Raw genomic sequence first — 16,881 nt, 5'->3', positions numbered from 1 at the left:
GTGTGTGTGAGTCTGTGTGAGTGAGTGAATACCGTGTGTGCAGGTACCCATGGAAGTTAGAAGATGGTGACAGATCCCTTAGAGCTGGCCTGACAGTATAAGTCATTGGACCTGGATTCTGGAAACCAAACCTGGGTCTTCTGCAAGAGGAAGAAGTGCTCTTAATTCCTGAGCCATCTCTCCAGTCCCTAGGTAGAGTTTTGTTCTTTTATTTTATGTGTAGATTGTTTTGCCTACACATATATGTCTGTATATGACTATATATGTACCACATGTATAAAGTACCCCCGAGTCCAGAAGAGGGTGTCAGATCTCCTAGAACTAGAGTTATAGACAGTTGTGAGCTGCCATGTGGGAGTTGGAAATTAAACCTTGGTCCTCTGGAAGAGCAGCCAGCACTCTTAATCTCTGAGCCAGTTCTTCAGCAGAGATTTTACTGTCCCTGTTGGAAGCATGTTAGAGAGCACTTGCCAGGAACTCTGGACAGATTTGCCTTGAGTTTTGGTGCCCTCTCTTACTGTGTGACACAGGACAATTTAATCTCTCTACACCTCAGTTTGCTCATTTGTGAGACTGGAATGATGTGCACCATGGGTTGTTAGAAGAATCAGATGAGCTAACATACTGTACTGGAAACATTCAGTACATGTGATCTTTTTTTTTTTCTTTTCGAGACAGGGTTTCTCTGTGTAGCCCTGGCTGTCCTGGAACTTACTCTGTAGACCAGGCTGGCCTCAAACTCAGAAATCCACCTGCCTCTGCCTCCCAAGTGCTGGGATTAAAGGTGTGCGCCACCACTGCCCAGCTTAGTACATGTGATCTTACTACTTCTTCTATTAAGAGGAGATGAGAGTGCTTCCTAAGCTCTGAGGTGAAGGCTGATGGCCCGAGGATCAGGCTAACAGCAGTGGAGACTCTCAGTCTGACTGTGGCCTGGGATCCTGCATTGTAATCAGCCCCCAATACAGCTGGTCAGTAGAGCCCACGGTGAGCTGCCAGGCCCTGTGTACCTGTGATGTACTGAGATCTCACGCCTCACTCCTGAGTACTAAATGACCAACTAGAAGCTGGGTGACCCCTTCCTCGGAAAATTAGGGAGTTACTCTTTTGAGGGATCCCTTCCACCTTTGAGACATGCTGTTTCCCCAGGCTGGAACCTTAGGTAGATTAAGGAAGAACAGAGAGACTCCAGAGGGATCGCTAGGATGGAAGGGTAGGCAGTTTGGTGTGCAGTACTGCACAAAGACAGACTCACTTAGCCTCCGGGTCGTACTCAGCCCAGATGGCCTTGAATTCATCCAGGTGGTGAGGGCCCAGAATGGACCAGTCCCTGGTGAGGTAGTCAAAGTTGTCCATGATGACAGCCACAAAGAGGTTGATGATCTGCAAAAAGATAGGGGTTCCCACAGCACCGACCGGTGATGCAGGGACTGGTGTCAGGGTGGGGATGGGGAACAGGGACACACCCCAAACCTGAAAGGCTCAGCAACCTCCTGCTTCTTTATTTCCAGGTCATTCAGACCCAGGCTCCTCTGAACAGGCACAGACTGGGCATGGGGCTCCTCCCTCAAGGTACTCTAGCCTTCCAGCACACTTCATATTCTGCACACAATAAGGCCAAGCCCTGCCTCTGTTCTTGCCTGGCATGTGCTCTGGTGCTGGTGACCATTTGCTACAACCAGGACATCCCTTTGGGAGCCATTCTGATCTCTGAGAGCTACTCTGCCTCTTCTGGTGGTGGCTGATGCCCCTCTCATTTTTCCTGTCTACACTGGGGGTCCTTTGAATTGTCACGCTTGTTCACACATGAACTCGCTCCATCAGAGTCCAGTCTAGGTCTCATTCATGTTTCTACCCACTCACTGCACCTGGCCCTGTGCCCGGCAAGCATTAGACGTTTAAAGGTTTTGGATGAATACAGGGAATAAAAAGGAAGACCAGCGTGAAGCGCCATGTGGATATCTTCCTCGTGGACAGCCCTGCTGCCTGCAAGGGATTTGATGCTATTTCTGACCCTAGCTAGGTTCTCTTGGGACACTGATTTTAGAGTCTCAGTTGTCTTGTAACACAGCATCTTCTTGTGCTGAGGAATAATTAGGGTTAAATGGCTCTACTGGAAAGTTCTACTTCTTAAGAGCCAGCCTCATCCCAGTCCTCCTGATTGCAAACTATATATGTAACATGTATAATATATACAGTAAGGACATCATACACATAGTGAAAATGTCTGGTGGTCCACTGGGAGAAAGAAAAAGACACCCCAAAAGATCAGAACAAGGGACAGTCTCACAAAAGTTCCCAGTGCCCCTGAGATGTCTCCACCCCACCTCACCCTACAAGTCCCGCCCTGGCCAGAGCCTGCAGACGCTCATCTCACCAGGAAGGCGCAGAGCATGTAGAAACTGATGAAGTAGTAGTAGGCGAAGTTGGTGCCGCACGTATACTCCTCCCCGGGCGCGTAGTCAGACTCTGGGTCACACAGCTTCCCGTAGCTGCAGGCCAGCAGGATCTCCTGCCAGGCTTCCCCTGTGGCACACCTGGACAGAGGAGAGATGCTGCTGGCCTGTGCGTCTTGGCTGGGCCTCGGAAACAGCCCGTGGGATGAACAGAACTGGGCTGCTCCCCAAGGTAGGATCCCCATAAGCTTGGTCACGGTGTCCCCTCTTTGCTGTTTCCCCTCTGCTCCCCCACCCCACCCCCAACCTTTATAAATGCAGGGCTAAAGTAGAGCTGAGCTATACAAAAAACCTTTCTTGGAATGGGGGTGACTTTTGCCCATGATCAGAACCACAGCTAAAGTGTCTTAGATCAATGTCAAGGGTCACTGAGGTCTCATCACTCTCTGAGGGACCTTTGACCTTTGAACTCTGCTTCAGTGGGGTGAACAGGTAGCATTCCACTCAGGAGGGATTCAGTGCCAAACCTCAATGTAAGGTTTTCCTAGCGGTGACAGCCGGGCACTAGGCCAGGCAGGGGACCTCTCTAGTACAGAGCTTATGTGGAACCAGCACTGTCTGGAGTACAGAGGAGAACCCAGCGAAGGCAGCGGACTCTCGTGCCTGAAGAGCAGCAGCACAGCCTGTGGGAAAGTCTGGAAGTTGTTGTTCCGGTTTATTTGCGTCCCGTCCACCATGGCGATCTTGCCGAACATCTGTGAAGCGAAGCGCGGACAACCAGGATGCAAGCTTTTCCTCAGCTTGTCTCCCGCCACGTCTCCTGCTGGACCCGCTTCCCACCCTGACCCTTATTTCATGTCAGCGCCTTTCACTTCAGGCCGCATCAGATCTGAAGCCAGACACACTGGATTCCTTTCTAGGTCACGTAACATTTTCCCTCTCAATCCAGAGACCAAGTAGACAATTTCTCTCAGGCAAGCACTAAGTTAGTCAAGATCTGGAGAGGGGTTCTGGAGGAAGGCCTTAGCTCTGGCTTCTCTCTGATGTCTTTCATGTGCTAGGGTCTCTCCTGGGCCACACCCTGGCTCCTAACACCAGAGCTTCTGGGTCTCATTTCTAGCCCCTCTGTCAGATTGGAACTGGCCCCATTGGCTGCTGGGATGTGGAAGGCAGAGAAAGGTCAGTTTTAGTTGCATGTCGTTAGGCCTTTCTGGGTCCACAGATCCACCCTCTAGCTTGGCTGAGATCCCTCTTTTGGCCCGAGCCCACCCGCCTCTCACCTGCATGCCGATGACCGCGTAGATGAAGAAGAGCATCACGATCAGCAAGGCCACGTAGGGCAAGGCCTGGGGGGAGAGGACGCAGCCACAGCTAAGGCTCCTCCACCCCCACCCCCTGCAGAACCACAGCCTCCCTTGGCTCACCAGGGACCGGCAGGGCTCTGGGTCCTTGGGATCCCACCTCGGGCTAGAGGCATTCCTGGGTTTCCAGGATCCCTGGCCCTGACCTGCTGGGCATGCGCACCTGGAAGGACTTGATGAATGTCCACAGCAGGGTGCGCACGCCCTCTGCCCGGCTCAGCAGCTTGATCAGTCTCATGACCCGGAACAGGCGGAAGAAGGCACTGGAGATGCGGGCGCTCTCATCCGGGTCCTGTGGGGCAGCGGCCCCAGAGGTCAGTCTGGGGTGGCACTCGGGGATAAGGGGCAGGGCAGGCAGGAATTGCAGTGCACGCGCGCAGTGTGTGTGTGTGTGTGTGTGTGTGTGTGTGTGTGAGTGACGTCCATAGCAGGAGGGTTCCAGACCCACTTCAGAGCTCCGATTGCCTCCTAGCCTTGGGCTATCCTGGGACTCAGGGCTCTGGGGTCATATGTCTCAAGAAGGTTGAGTGTGGGGTCCAAGCTATGCAGTAAGCCCGTGCTTGGGAACAGAGCAGGGATTCTTCCTGGGGTGAAGCTGTAGCAAGGCCCACTGCTGGCTTCTTGTTCAACTCGCACCAAGCTAAGTATCTGGTGGCCTATAATGTCGCCCAGAGGTGTCCAGTAGATGTATCAAGTTGTTTGCCACACACTTGGTGTGGTCCCTTCCACCTGCCCCGCACTACTCTTGAGTGTTGTAAATCAGGCAAGCTTCTGCCCTTGTGCCCGCTTTCGTCCTGTTCCTCAGGTGGCATTTTTGGCCCTGTTTCCTGTGCCTGCTAAACTGTCACGGAGGACTGTCCCTTCATCTATAGAGCGTATGGGGACAATCCTCAAGCCATTTCTCAGGGCTCAAAGGAAGCCGCATCCATGCATATCCCACCACAGAGCCCCCAACTCCACCCAAACCCCAACCTTCACTGGGCCTGCGCTAAGGAAAGGAACCCCGACTTCTGGGGGCACCCCATGCGGCGATCCATGCAGCCAGCTCGGCATGCAAACTGCGGGGCAGGGTGAAGAGGCTCATGCAGCCTGAAATTACAACGTTCCCGCAGCCTCCACCCAGGCAATACAGTCCCCCGCTGGAGGCCAGGAAAGTCTGTGGAGAAAAGAGATGAGGGGAGAGAAACACATGGGAGGGAGGTGAAGAGAGCTGTCAGAAAGGACGGACACAAGGAGCGTTAAAGAGAGAAAAAGACAGGAGAGGGACGGAGACCTCATGTGGCCGCAGTCAGGGCTGGAGAGGGCAAGAGATGTGGGTAAGGGAACGTGAGGGGAGGGAAGACTGGACAGAGACGGGTCCCATCTCATTTTTGAGATGCATCTGTGAGTAGTTAGGGCTTGGGTTCTTCCTGGGTCTGGGTTGTGTGGTACAGGAAACATCCTGGCCAAGGGCATACTGGAAAATATCTCTCATTGTTATAAGTAGATTCTCCCCACCCCGGTAACCAGAGCTGATGCCCTCACAGAGGTCCACCTTCCAGGGGCAAAGTTGGTGGGGGTGGGGGAGACTAGAAACCCCTCCTCCGGTCAGATATCTCCTGACTCAGGACTGGAACCAGGATCCCTGGCCATATTTTGTGAGCTGCCAGGCTTCTAGAGCCCTGGGTTGGTGAAAGTAAATCTCTGGGCTTCCATGTGCCTGCAGATAGGCTGGTCCCAGCATTCAGGCTCCCTGTACCACTGGCCTCAACCCTGGTGCACGTCAGACTCGTGTAGAGAACCGTACTGTGCATATGCCTTTGCTGGGGCCCACTCATCCGATGGAACCAGTGACCGTGGACCAGGGCCCGGTTTCAGAGGTTCCAGCCCACACCAGGAGAGCCTCGCGTGCAGCCAGATGACAAATGTGTTCTTGCGTAGTCTGACCTGTAGCCGCTCAGCACAGCTGGCCATTTGCATTACAACGAAAATCAAATAAAACTGGAAACTAGCTCTTCAGTGACATTGGCTACATTTCAAAGGGCCAGGAGGAGCACAGGACAGGTCAGCATGGGACTGGCCGGCATTGAAGTTCCGACCCACAGGCAAGACCTTTCCCTAGCTTGTGTGATGGGAATGCAAATCGGTCTTAATGTGTCTCAAATACATATTCCTGGTAAGGGAAATTTTCCATTTCTGAAAAGTCGAAGAAAGATCATGGCAGCCTCAACAGCCAAGAGAACACGTGGGCCTCAGACTTGGGGAAGTAAGTATCTGAATTGGGGCTATTTATTCTGGCTGTTCCGAGTTCTCTCTTCTGGCTGCTTGTGACAAGTGAGGCTCTCAGACCACAAATAAATGTTTTCCTGGCAAAGGCTGAGCGTGGATGGAAACGCACAGCACATGCGCACGCTACACACTCTCCTCTCCCCACCCCCTCTGCTTCTGCCCAGAGCCCACTCCCCACCCCCTATCAGCCCTGAGCAGATGGAGCTGTCTGTCACCATCCTGTGATGAGGTGAACAGAGTTCCCAGGATCCTCCCCCTAGTACAACAGACAGTTGGGGTGGCCGCCAAGTCCCCAGAAGGTGCCATTTTCCCCAGGGCTGAGCTTTTAGAGACTCTGCCCAGGGGCCTCCTCCTCACAGACTAAGGCTTTTCTCAGCTGGGTCCTCTCTCAGACATCTCCAGGCTCCATATCTGCCTCTCCCACCAATTTGCTGCTCTGGGCCAGGAGGTGTGAAGTTCAGAAGGAGGCTCTTCCTCGAGTGGCCTGCCTTGAATGAGCTGATCCCACTATTCCTCAGCTAAAGCGGCTTAGGCCGGTGAACATCCTTCTCTGTCTCTTCTTCCTTCTGGCTTCCACTATCCTTGCCTGGCTCTAGGGTGTGCCTCAGTGACCCAAGGGGGCAGCGTCTTTTGCTTTCTGCCTCTGATCTTTGGATCTCCTCTTCCAGCCTCCTCTCTCTCCTCCTGCTCAGCCTTCAAAATACACCCCAGGTGATGGCCTCTCACAATCGCTACAACCCTTTCTGTTCTTGGCCATGTGGACCACTTTAAGTCCTTCCTGGCTGCTGTCCCTGGGCCAGCCTTGGTCCCTCCCAGCACGAACTCAACAGGGCAGCCCCAGTGATCCCATCAGAACTAATACCTGAGAGTGTGTACACCTTCCAAAGGGTTCTTCACTATCTCAGGACAGAATCCAACGTGTAATTGTGGCCTTCAAGATCTGACCACAGTGTTCAGTGTTCGTGTGTTTGTTCCCGTTCCAGCTGCAAGGGCCTCCTGCTGGTCTCTGCATGCTCCTCCCACAGGCCCTTTGCATATTCTCCTTTTGTTCTACTGCAGTGTCTTTTATAGCTGCACGGCTACCACCCTCTCCTTCCCTTCCATGTGTCCTTCCTACCTGCCTTACCTTCACATAGCTCAGCAGCAATATCCATTGTCTGCTGCCCCCTACAGTTTTGTTCCCCACTCTGCCTCCAGCACCCAGAGCCATAAAAGACACAGGTTGGTATTCAGTAGGTGCTTAATATGTGCTACAAATGATTGAATCCTTAGAGAAGAGCTACATTTTCTGGTCATTAGATTAACATCTCAAAAGGTAGAGATTTAACCCTTCCCTTCCTGTTCAAAACCTCTGGTGGTTTTCTATTAGTGAGTGGGCTCGTGAAGTTCACGCCCTCCCCAGCCACGCCCAGACCCCTTCCCTCTTCTGCCTGTCCATACGCATCCCCGAGACACCTCAGCATGTCTGGCCTCTGCACATTCTCTCTCAGAGGATTGGCTCCCGTGGACTTGCTACCTTCTTCAGTTCCATGGCCACCTCTTACATCTTCCTCGACTTAGCCACTGATGACCTCTGCTTGCCCTTCTAGTTCTTGATTTCTGCGGTGTGGGCGCACTCATATCAGCGTGGCACCCTAGGTGCCATTCTGCTCTGGAGGATGTCGGTCCTTGAAGGCAGAAGCCTTGCGCCGTTCTAACCCCGGGGTACCATGTTGTACTTGCTCTGTGTACTCCGTAAACATCTGCAGTGTGAACAAGAGCCCTCCCCCAGTGAGGGCTCTGCCCATCCCGTACTCACATCGATCTCACTCAGGATGACATCAATGATGCTGCCAATGACGATTAGGAAGTCAAACACATTCCAGGGATCTCCAAAATAGCCCTGGGAAGGGAGGTCATGGAAGAGCAAGGACTTAGCTGTGGATGAAAGCAGCCATGACAGCCGGGGAGGGTGGAGGCGTCCATTAAGCTGCTGGGAAGACCAGGGTTGATGCATCCCAATCCTCTCTTTCTGGTTTCTAAGTCTCATCCTCTGAGTTGTGGTTTCAACCTTCCTAACGATAAGACCTGGTAACACAATTCCTTATCCTGTGGTGACCCCTGATCATAAAATTATTTTGTTTCTACTTTATATTTCTAAAATTGCCATTATGAATTGGATTGTAAAGATCTGATATGTGACCCCCCAGGGGTGGAGGCCCACAGGTCGAGAAGTACTGTTCTGAGCATCTGTGGTAAGAAGCTTGTTGAGAGTTTAGTCTAAAGCTTTTACCTCCAGAGCCCCCACTTAAAATTTCTGCCCAGAGCTCGACAGAACAGAACTCAGTTGGGACTAAGAACTAAGATGGGACTGTGGGAATCGATTTGAAAGCCTAAGAAACAAAACAAGATCTTCTTCTAGTTCCAGGCTCGTGCCCCAGAAGCAGAAAGGAAGGCATGGGATGTGAACAGGTTCACAGATGCAGTCGAGCATCTGTCTGCCGCCGCTCCATTCTGACTTCTGGAAGTCTTGCTAGGCCCACATCTGACGGGAGGCATAGCATAGATGTGAGCAGTCTGAGAGCAGAAGATAGGAGGGCCTCAGGCAGGAGGAGGGCTAAGTCTCTCCTCCCGGGCCACAGCTGTTCCTTTGTCCCCCCATGGCCCAGTCACTCACCCTGGGCTTGAAAGCTATGAGCTTGAGGACCATCTCCAGGGTGAAGATGATGGTGAAAGCCACGTTGAGAATGTCCGAGATGTGGTTCATCTGTTCCGACTGGTTGTAATGCTAGAGAGGCAACATGGGTGAGGTAGGCTGGGAGGGTCAGGCTTACCAGCTACAGATCACAATCCCAGATCCATCCTCTCCGTGGGAAGCCCCCACTGTCCTTGGGCCAGCTTCTTACCTGTTTTATCTCAGCAAGCTACGAGATTAGCAATCCAGTCTTCTACCAGATCTCAAGGATGCCTTTCATACCCGTTCCATCCACAATAAGCAGTGATGGAGGGGAATGTGGAGGTTCAACAACCATAAGTTGACCATAAGTCTGACCAAGTATGGTTCAGGGCTACAAATATCATTTATGTATTTGGTCCTGGGTGACTAAAACTGAGTCTCCTAGGCGGGGCTTAGCACAGTCACTATGGTACAGGACTATAGAGGAGACCCTGGGGTTCTCAGCTTGACATCTGTCTGGTGGGAAACAAAGATAGCTAAGATTCCTATATACCAGCTGCCCCAGTGTGGTGGTTTGAATGTGCTTGGCCCAGTGAATGGCACTATTAAGAGGTGTGGCCTTGTTGGAGTAGGCGTGGCCCTGTTGGAGGAAATATGTCACTTGTGGGGGTGGGTTTTGAGGGCCTATGCTCAGGCTCCACCCAGTGCCTAGTCTCCAGCTGGTGCCTTTGGGTCAGGATGTAGAACTCTCAGCTCCTCCAGCACCATGTCTGCCTACATGCTGCCATGCTTCCTGCTGTGATGATAATGGACTGAACCTCTGAAACTGTAAGTCATTCCCAATTGAATGTTTTTCATTATGAGTTCTTGGTCATGGTGTCTTTTCACATCAATAAAACCCTAACTAAGGACACTCCGTGACGGGATGGGGGAGACCTTTCAGTCAACAACAATCTTGGCTTTTGTGACCGCTGCTATGGGCCACTCAAGACTCTCATTCTTTTTGTTAGTAAAATCCTAATTGTCTTCTACAGAACCTTCCCAGATAAGTGAAAAGGGCCTACTAATTGCCCTATCCCTTAGGAGTGGGGACATGTCTGCTGCCTGACTCAGTCCTAAAGAATCCATTGGGTTTTTTTTTTTTTGTTTGTTTGTTTGTTTGTTTTTCGAGACAGGGTTTCTCTGTGTAGACCAGGCTGGCCTTGAACTCGGAGATCCACCTGCCTCTGCCTCCCAAGTGCTGGGATTAAAGGCATGCTCCACTACTGCCCAGCAAGAATCCATTATTTATATTCTTCTACATGGCCAGTGTTTGTTGTTTAGTGAGTCTTCTCCCATGATTCCATGGACCTACAGGGTATGGTCTTCTCACTGTGCTATTGTTTAAATGTGAACTATCGACCATAGGCTTATGATCTGAACACTTGATCCCCAGACTGTGGTTTGAGAGGAACTAGGTCACTGGGGTAGACCTTGAGGTTCACAGCTAAGCTTCCCACCCTGTCTCTGCTTCCTGTCCTGCTGAGATAGAAGCAGCTGGCACGTGTCCCCACCACCATGTAGCAGTCCACCATTGTGCCTTTCCTCACGATGACAGACTGTATTGTATCCCTTCCAATCATGAGCCAAAATAAACTGCTCCTTCCTTCAATGCTTCCTATAAGGTGTTTGGTCACAGTTATAAGAAAAGCAACTAATGTATATTGAGTATGTCTTGGGCTCCTAGGAGCAGGGTACCTAACTGTAAAGTTGTATTATATAGGGTTTAAGGGACAAGATGGTTAATTAAAGCTTGATAGCAATGCTGCCAGCTATGATATGATCTATGAGAGGTGGCTCCTGTCCTAAGAGGGACAATCCAGCCATTCAGATTTGCAACAGTGAAGGGAAAACAGATCATGTGTTCTGCTTTCTGCACACCTTCCTCTCCTGCAGCAGCCATCTCCTCTTTGAAGAACTGCCATCCCATCTCTCTGAAGGCTTGAGTTAGCTCCTTAAGAAATAAGCCTTAACGGGTAAGGCTGGGATCAGTTCTCTCTTGGGCCCTGCAGCTGGCAAGCAGCAGATGTTCTAGAGATACCTACTGGAGTGAATTGGGGACTTCCCTATGTCCCTGCCCTGCCCAGGCCCGAGGTCTTACTATGGTCAGTCCCCTGTCTCCTTACCTGCATGCCCAGGCAGATGGTATTGAGCATGATGAGAGCAAACATCAGGTATTCAAAGTAGGAGGAAGTGACGACATACCACACCTGATACTGGTATGGGTTTTTGGGGATGTAACACCTCAGTGGACGGGCCTTCAGGGCATACTGCACACATTGGCGCTAGGACACACAAAACCAGAATAGGTCAGTCTGGGTGTGAACTGCTTCAGGTTGTAGATAAATGGGGTACATAGAGAAGGACTGGACCTCAATGGAGGCTCTCTTCACAGGTCTGTGGGGATCTGATTTCCATCTCTAGCAGGTGGCTCAGTACCTGGTTCTTGTCCAGCTCACAGTTCTTATACTCAGTCTCTCCCTGTTCCTGGAAGGTGACAATGACAAAGCCCACAAAGATGTTCATCATGAAGAAAGCGATGAGGATGATGTAGATGATGAAGAAGATGGCCATCTCCACGCGGTTGTTGTAGACGGGGCCGGTGTCCTCCTCGTTGGAGTCTATGGCCTTGTACAGTAGCCTTGGGGTGGGCAGAGAGGAGAGTTTAAGCAGCCAAGCAATGGGAGAGAAGGCAGAGCTAGCCTAGGGAAGGTTAGAGCCCACCCTGCCATGGTCCTGCCTTTCCAGGGGCATCTCATCTAGTCAACCATGAAGACTCTGCTCTGCCTCTCCACACACATGTAGCAGATGTGCAGCTTGGTCTTTATGTGGCCCCCGAACAACTGGAGTGGGGGCTGTCCCAAAAGTGATTGCCTGTCCACAGGATATGTTCTTCTAGCCGGGCTGCCCTGTCTGGCCTCAGTGGGAAAGGATGAGTTTAGACCTGCAGAAACTTGATGTGCAAGGTTTGGGAGATACCTCCTGTGTAGAGGAGAAGAGGATGAGGGATGAGGAGAAGGACTGTGGTAGGGGTGACCAGGAGTGGGGACAGTGAGCTGGGTGTAAAGTGAATTTAAAAAAAATAGAGTCCACCATGGACAGAGAGACATGCTTTTGTGGGAGAGATTGGCACACTTTGTCAGAGTCCTTTGGTCAGGCAGGAGTCTGTGGGTTTGTTGAGCACTGTCAAAGGCTGGCACAGTACACTGGGGCTTGCTGGTTTCTTGACACCACCCTAGTTGTGTCTATGCTGGACACAGACCCTGGTCTTCTTACTCACTGAGGCCAGCCCTCGAAGGTGGAGACCGTGAAGAGTGACATCATTGCGGAGAGCACATTGTCAAAGTGGAAGTCGTTGTGTATCCACTGGCGGGGCCGCAGCTCTATCTGCGTGGGGTCTCCATCCTTGTATATGTAGTAGTAACCCCTGACACAGAGAGACCCAGTCACTCCACCGTGTGGCTGGGATACCGCAACTCCACCCACATCCCCTGGGCCCTGGGTAGTGAGTGTGCCAGAGAACTGACAGTCTGTTTCTAGGACACAAATGGAGGCTGCTGGGCATTCCCTCCCCCTGCTCCATATCCTTGCCCCATATCCCTCGGCCGGCAAAGCCTGGGGTACCTGCACTCCTCTTCAGTCATCTTGGATAAGTCATTGCAGCTGTAGAACTTTCCCTGCATCCAGGACGGCAAAGAAGACATGGAGACATGGTCATGGGTATAGGGTAGGATAAACGGGCTCTATGGGTACTTGGTTGGAAGAAGGGCAGGCTGACTGGCTGCAGGGAGGAGACCTCTCCTCTCTTACATACCCTGAAGGCAAGGCTATCATCATCCATTCTTCCTAACTACCCCCCACCCAGCCTGGCTGCTGCCTTAGGTGGGTATTTATGGAGTAGCCAAGGCTGGACCTGAGCACCCTCAGCCTGCTCCTTTGACCAAGTGGCCACGGAGGCGCCTCCCGTCACAGTCCACACTGTATAAGGGGAAGAAGGCCTTGCCCCATCCTCATCGTTCTTCTGTCCCCGGGAGGCCCAAGGCTGTTAAGGAAGCAAGGGCTCTACAGACAGATCCTCCCAGTAGGGCTCTGAGAATTTAATTTGTCTTTAGAGTTAGATGGAGATCCAGCACATTTCTGACAAGGCCCAATCTCCCTCATACTGAAGACCTACAAAAGGTTTTGTCTGACAAAGAGTTGGATGCAGGGTGACCCTACGACTGAGTTACGTTTGAAATGTGTGAATTCTGGTCTAGCTCCTCAGAAGGCCCAGAGAGGGAAATTGGACTCAGTCAAGGGGCCCAGCTGCCCTGCCTCCCTCCAGAGCTCTGGCATTTCTTCAGGACACCCCTTCTTTAAGGAGTTACAGTTCTGTGGGGGGAGGTTCCTAGAGAGAAACTGAATAGCTGTGTTCTCTTAGGGCCGTATCAGCAGGACAAGGTCAACTGTGGATTTGCAATGAAGATGGCCTCGGCAGAGGTGTCTAGGAAGTGAGGATGATGCCAGTCATCCCGGTCAGGCCCTAGGATTGCAGAGCCGGGCTGCAGCAAAGAAGCCGGGCTGGGCTAGGGATGCTGTGGGTAGACCTGAGAGCGTAGGTGGGGGTTAGCAAGTTGGTGAGAGGAAAGCTAACTACAGGGTCTAACTCTGGGTAAGAGTAGACACAATGGTCAAAGTGGTCAGAGAATCCGAGGCTAGCAACAGGTATCACCTAGCAACAGGATTGTGGATGTTTTCTCCTCTGGATTCAGTCTGAGTTGCTTTCACAGTTTGGGGTTCTCTTGCTTGGGAAGAGGTGACTGGCTTTTGTCAAAGACCTTTGAGGTGACCCTGGTGGGGAGGGAAGGGCTGCTGGCTAGGCGGAGCCTCACCTTGAAAAGCTGGACTCCGATGCACGCGAACATGAACTGCAGGAGCGTGGTGACGAGCACGATGTTCCCGATGGTGCGGATGGCGACAAACACGCACTGCACCACGTGCTAGGAAGGCAGACACAGTTCTGCGGGTGCTGGGCTTGCCCCACCGCACCCCACCATCCTGCCCAGGAAACCCTGGGCATGCGAGACTCTGCCTGCTAGGAGAGCTAGGCCCATGGGGGAAGCTGGCTGGCCTGCCTCATTCTCACAAGATGAGCACCTGGAGTTGAGGACCTGGAGTCAGGACTGCTCGTCCCTCCCCTAAAGGGTCCCTCTCTCACCTTCAACCCTTTGGCTCTGTTTATGGCCCGGAGTGGTCTCAGCACCCTCAGGACCCTCAGGATCTTCACCACAGAGATGGCGCTGGACCTGCAGGAAGCAAGATGCTGTGGGGCCTACAGTGGTGCGCTCCAGCCAAAGGGTTTCAGCCAGGGGCTTTGTCACCTCCTGCCTGGAGCTTTCCATGTGTGGCCTCCCTGACCCGGGGTAAAGCTGATCCCTGATCATTTGCAAACGGCCTCATTGTCTTACTTCTTCTCTGTGGATATAGATTCTTGTCTTTTCCATCAGACTAGAAATTACCTGCATCTGGACCTATATTCCCCACTCCAGGGGTCTGGCTGTCTTCTCCTCTTTGCCTCTCTTCCTAGTCCCTAAGATAAGGCTCTGAACATTTAGCATTGATCCTTTCGCCCAACTGGGGACCACCCAAGGACGTTCCACCCAAGGTGGCCCTTGGCCATCCTCATGTTTCAGCCAGGAGCTCAGCCACCCACAGGGCCAGGACTCCTGCTCTGAGGTACAGGCCCTGCCCCCCGCTTACTCGAGGCCCATGGAGATGAGAGACACAGCCACCACCAGCAGGTCCAGGATGTTGAAGTAGTTGCGGCAGAAGGAGCCTTTGTGCAGGAAGGCTCCATAGGTGGTCATCTAGGGAGAGAGGCAACATCTGGAGCAAGCAGCTGGAGGAGCAGACATACCCCTCCTTGAGAAGGGCTTCTTATCTTAGTCTGCTAGGGAGAGTGTCAAGGAACGTCATGTTACCCAACTCCCCGGGCTCAAGGGTGTTCCCTCTGTTCCCAGACAAACCCTCGACACTCCAGGAGCACCTGTGCCAGGGGAGAAGTCCTTTTCTCCAGACGCCTTTCATGTGCCTCCTCCACCCCTCCTTCCCAGGAGTGGAAAGCCCCCTCCCTCCCAAGGGGCAGGCTAGACGTCCTCCAGGGAGTTATAGCCACTGACTGATACTCACTACATCGTGTGGATTTAAAGGTCTAACACTAACACTCCACTCCCTCCTTGACCTTGGGTCCGCTGCCTTCTCCCTCGGCTCAGCTGTCAATGGCTGAAGCTCTGAAAAGGAAGCCTCCTCCCTCTGCTCTGCTTTGGTCCTTATATACAGTCACCCTCTCCTCTTCTATTAGAAGAGATAACAGCCTGTGATTCTGGGTTCCACTCAGAGATGGAGCCCCCCCCCACCCCCACTCCTCAAAGCCTGAGGCCAGTATGCCCACTTCAGGAACAGCCAAACCAGGGCAATGATCTTTTCTTTAGATAAGAGAACTTTGTTTTCTGTCTTAGTCAACAACCCAGGATCCCTTTTATTTACTCTGTGCAGTCTGTCTTAGTCAACAACCCAGGATCCCTTTTATTTACTCTGTGCAGTCTGCATTTGCAGACCTCCAGCTCACTTCTCCAAACAGCTAGACTTCATAGCATGTGACCAAACCGCTTACAAACCACCGCAGCTGCAGTAAGGCCAGTATACAAGGCTACCGAGTGCTCTCTGGGACGATCCCCAATGACTGCTTCTTTGAAACCTCTAGGAGGCCAAGAACTTGCCAGGTTCATGGAGTTAAGGTCTAAGGGTAAATCCCAACGTCCAGGCCCACTTTTAGGTTAATTGTGTCTTCCATGCAGAAGGCCTGTGTTATTCTGAGAGGTGGCAACCACAGTGGGTCATACTTCTTGCTTCCAACCATCCATCCAGTCACCTGCTCCCTTGCCTGGACCCCATTTGCCTGGGAGGGAAGCCCCGGGTAGGCTCCTGGATCCGGTGAGTCTTTCCTACCACATTCATCCTTCTCTCCTTTCTCTCCCATTCCTTCCCAGTGCCCACAAGTGAATCCTCAGTGTAAATTGGAGCCAGTCTGTGCAGAGAAGCTTCACACCCAGAGATAAGAGTCCTGTAGTCCCCACTCACCTTAAGGACAATCTCCACAGTGAAAACAGCGGTGAACACATAATCAAAATACTCAAGGATCTGGCGATGGGACAAGGTAGAGGCAACCAGTGAGAGAATTGGCAAAGCAGTGGTGTCACCACAAGCATCACCACCACCATTGTCACTATCACCATGGCCACCTTTGTCACCATCCGTTACCATGACAACCACTATTACTACCACCACCATTACCGTAACTACCATCACCATCATTACCACCATTACTGTTAACATCACTAGCATCCATAGTACCATCATTATCAACAACACCCACTACCACCATCGCTATCATTGCCATGACAATCACTGTCACCACTAACGTTACTACCATTAATACCATTATTATCGCCATCACTGTCATCAACATTACTGCTATGACTGCTATAATTGCCAGCCCCATCATGATTCAGGGCAGGCAGGCAAATCCTGCCTATCTTGCTTCTGCTATGCTATGCTGTTCAGAAGCTGCAGTGGGAGGTCCCAGCTCTCCAGAAACTTTATGAAACTCTGATGCCGGTAGCCACATAGGGGGTGTAACTGAACTTGAGCCCCAGAGAAGGGTGGAGGGGCGGCATCACCTGATTCCTCATGGAGTCGGCCCGGATGGGATCCTCAGCGGCCAGGGCAGCACTGCTGAGCAGGATGAAGAGCAGGATGAAGTTGGTGAACCAGGTGGCATTGACAATGCGGTGACACAGGACACGGATCCTGGTGGGGACAGGTTGGGAGGATGGAAGTTGAGAGAGGCAGGAAGTCAGGCCTCACTCACTAACTTCTGTCCTATAGAGGGACGCCGAATCCACTTGCTGTCCCCCAGCCGTCTGGGAGGAAGTATGACCTTGCAGCTGCGTGACGCCCTGGCTGGACACGCATGACTCTGCCCCCAGTTGGTTCCTTTAGTCTTAGTCACATGTCCCAACTGAGCCCCTCCATCACCTGTCCCCTCTACCAATACCCACCACCATGAGGAGTTCCCAGCCAAGACTGGGACAGGCCGATCTCCTTCCCTGGGGCAGAAGAA

The 16,881-nt window shown here is 52.1% G+C and overlaps 1 protein-coding gene across 3 annotated transcripts in view; it reads right to left on the bottom strand.

Moving 5' to 3' along the window:
* Cacna1s (calcium voltage-gated channel subunit alpha1 S) overlaps positions 1-16,881 on the bottom strand; it is a 70,377-nt gene that overhangs the window by 9,808 nt on the left and 43,688 nt on the right. For 2 of the 3 annotated variants that reach the window (XM_052200915.1, XM_052200914.1), the window contains exons 18-34: positions 16,439-16,568; positions 15,840-15,899; positions 14,460-14,566; positions 13,918-14,005; positions 13,592-13,699; positions 12,345-12,397; positions 12,001-12,147; positions 11,160-11,361; positions 10,847-11,005; positions 8,682-8,792; positions 7,824-7,907; positions 4,857-4,913; positions 3,921-4,049; positions 3,677-3,742; positions 3,060-3,151; positions 2,378-2,537; positions 1,256-1,383 (exon numbers count right to left, since the gene is read on the bottom strand). In XM_052200915.1, the coding sequence (XP_052056875.1) occupies positions 1,256-1,383; positions 2,378-2,537; positions 3,060-3,151; positions 3,677-3,742; positions 3,921-4,049; positions 4,857-4,913; positions 7,824-7,907; positions 8,682-8,792; positions 10,847-11,005; positions 11,160-11,361; positions 12,001-12,147; positions 12,345-12,397; positions 13,592-13,699; positions 13,918-14,005; positions 14,460-14,566; positions 15,840-15,899; positions 16,439-16,568 (1,881 nt within the window). The remainder of the gene's footprint in view (positions 1-1,255; positions 1,384-2,377; positions 2,538-3,059; positions 3,152-3,676; positions 3,743-3,920; positions 4,050-4,856; positions 4,914-7,823; positions 7,908-8,681; positions 8,793-10,846; positions 11,006-11,159; positions 11,362-12,000; positions 12,148-12,344; positions 12,398-13,591; positions 13,700-13,917; positions 14,006-14,459; positions 14,567-15,839; positions 15,900-16,438; positions 16,569-16,881) is intronic. The other variant, XM_052200916.1, reaches the window with a different exon arrangement.

Source organism: Apodemus sylvaticus, chromosome 12 (assembly GCF_947179515.1).
Source record: "Apodemus sylvaticus chromosome 12, mApoSyl1.1, whole genome shotgun sequence".
Classification (NCBI taxonomy): Eukaryota; Metazoa; Chordata; class Mammalia; order Rodentia; family Muridae; genus Apodemus; species Apodemus sylvaticus.
This window is presented reverse-complemented; position numbering and strand designations above follow the sequence as displayed.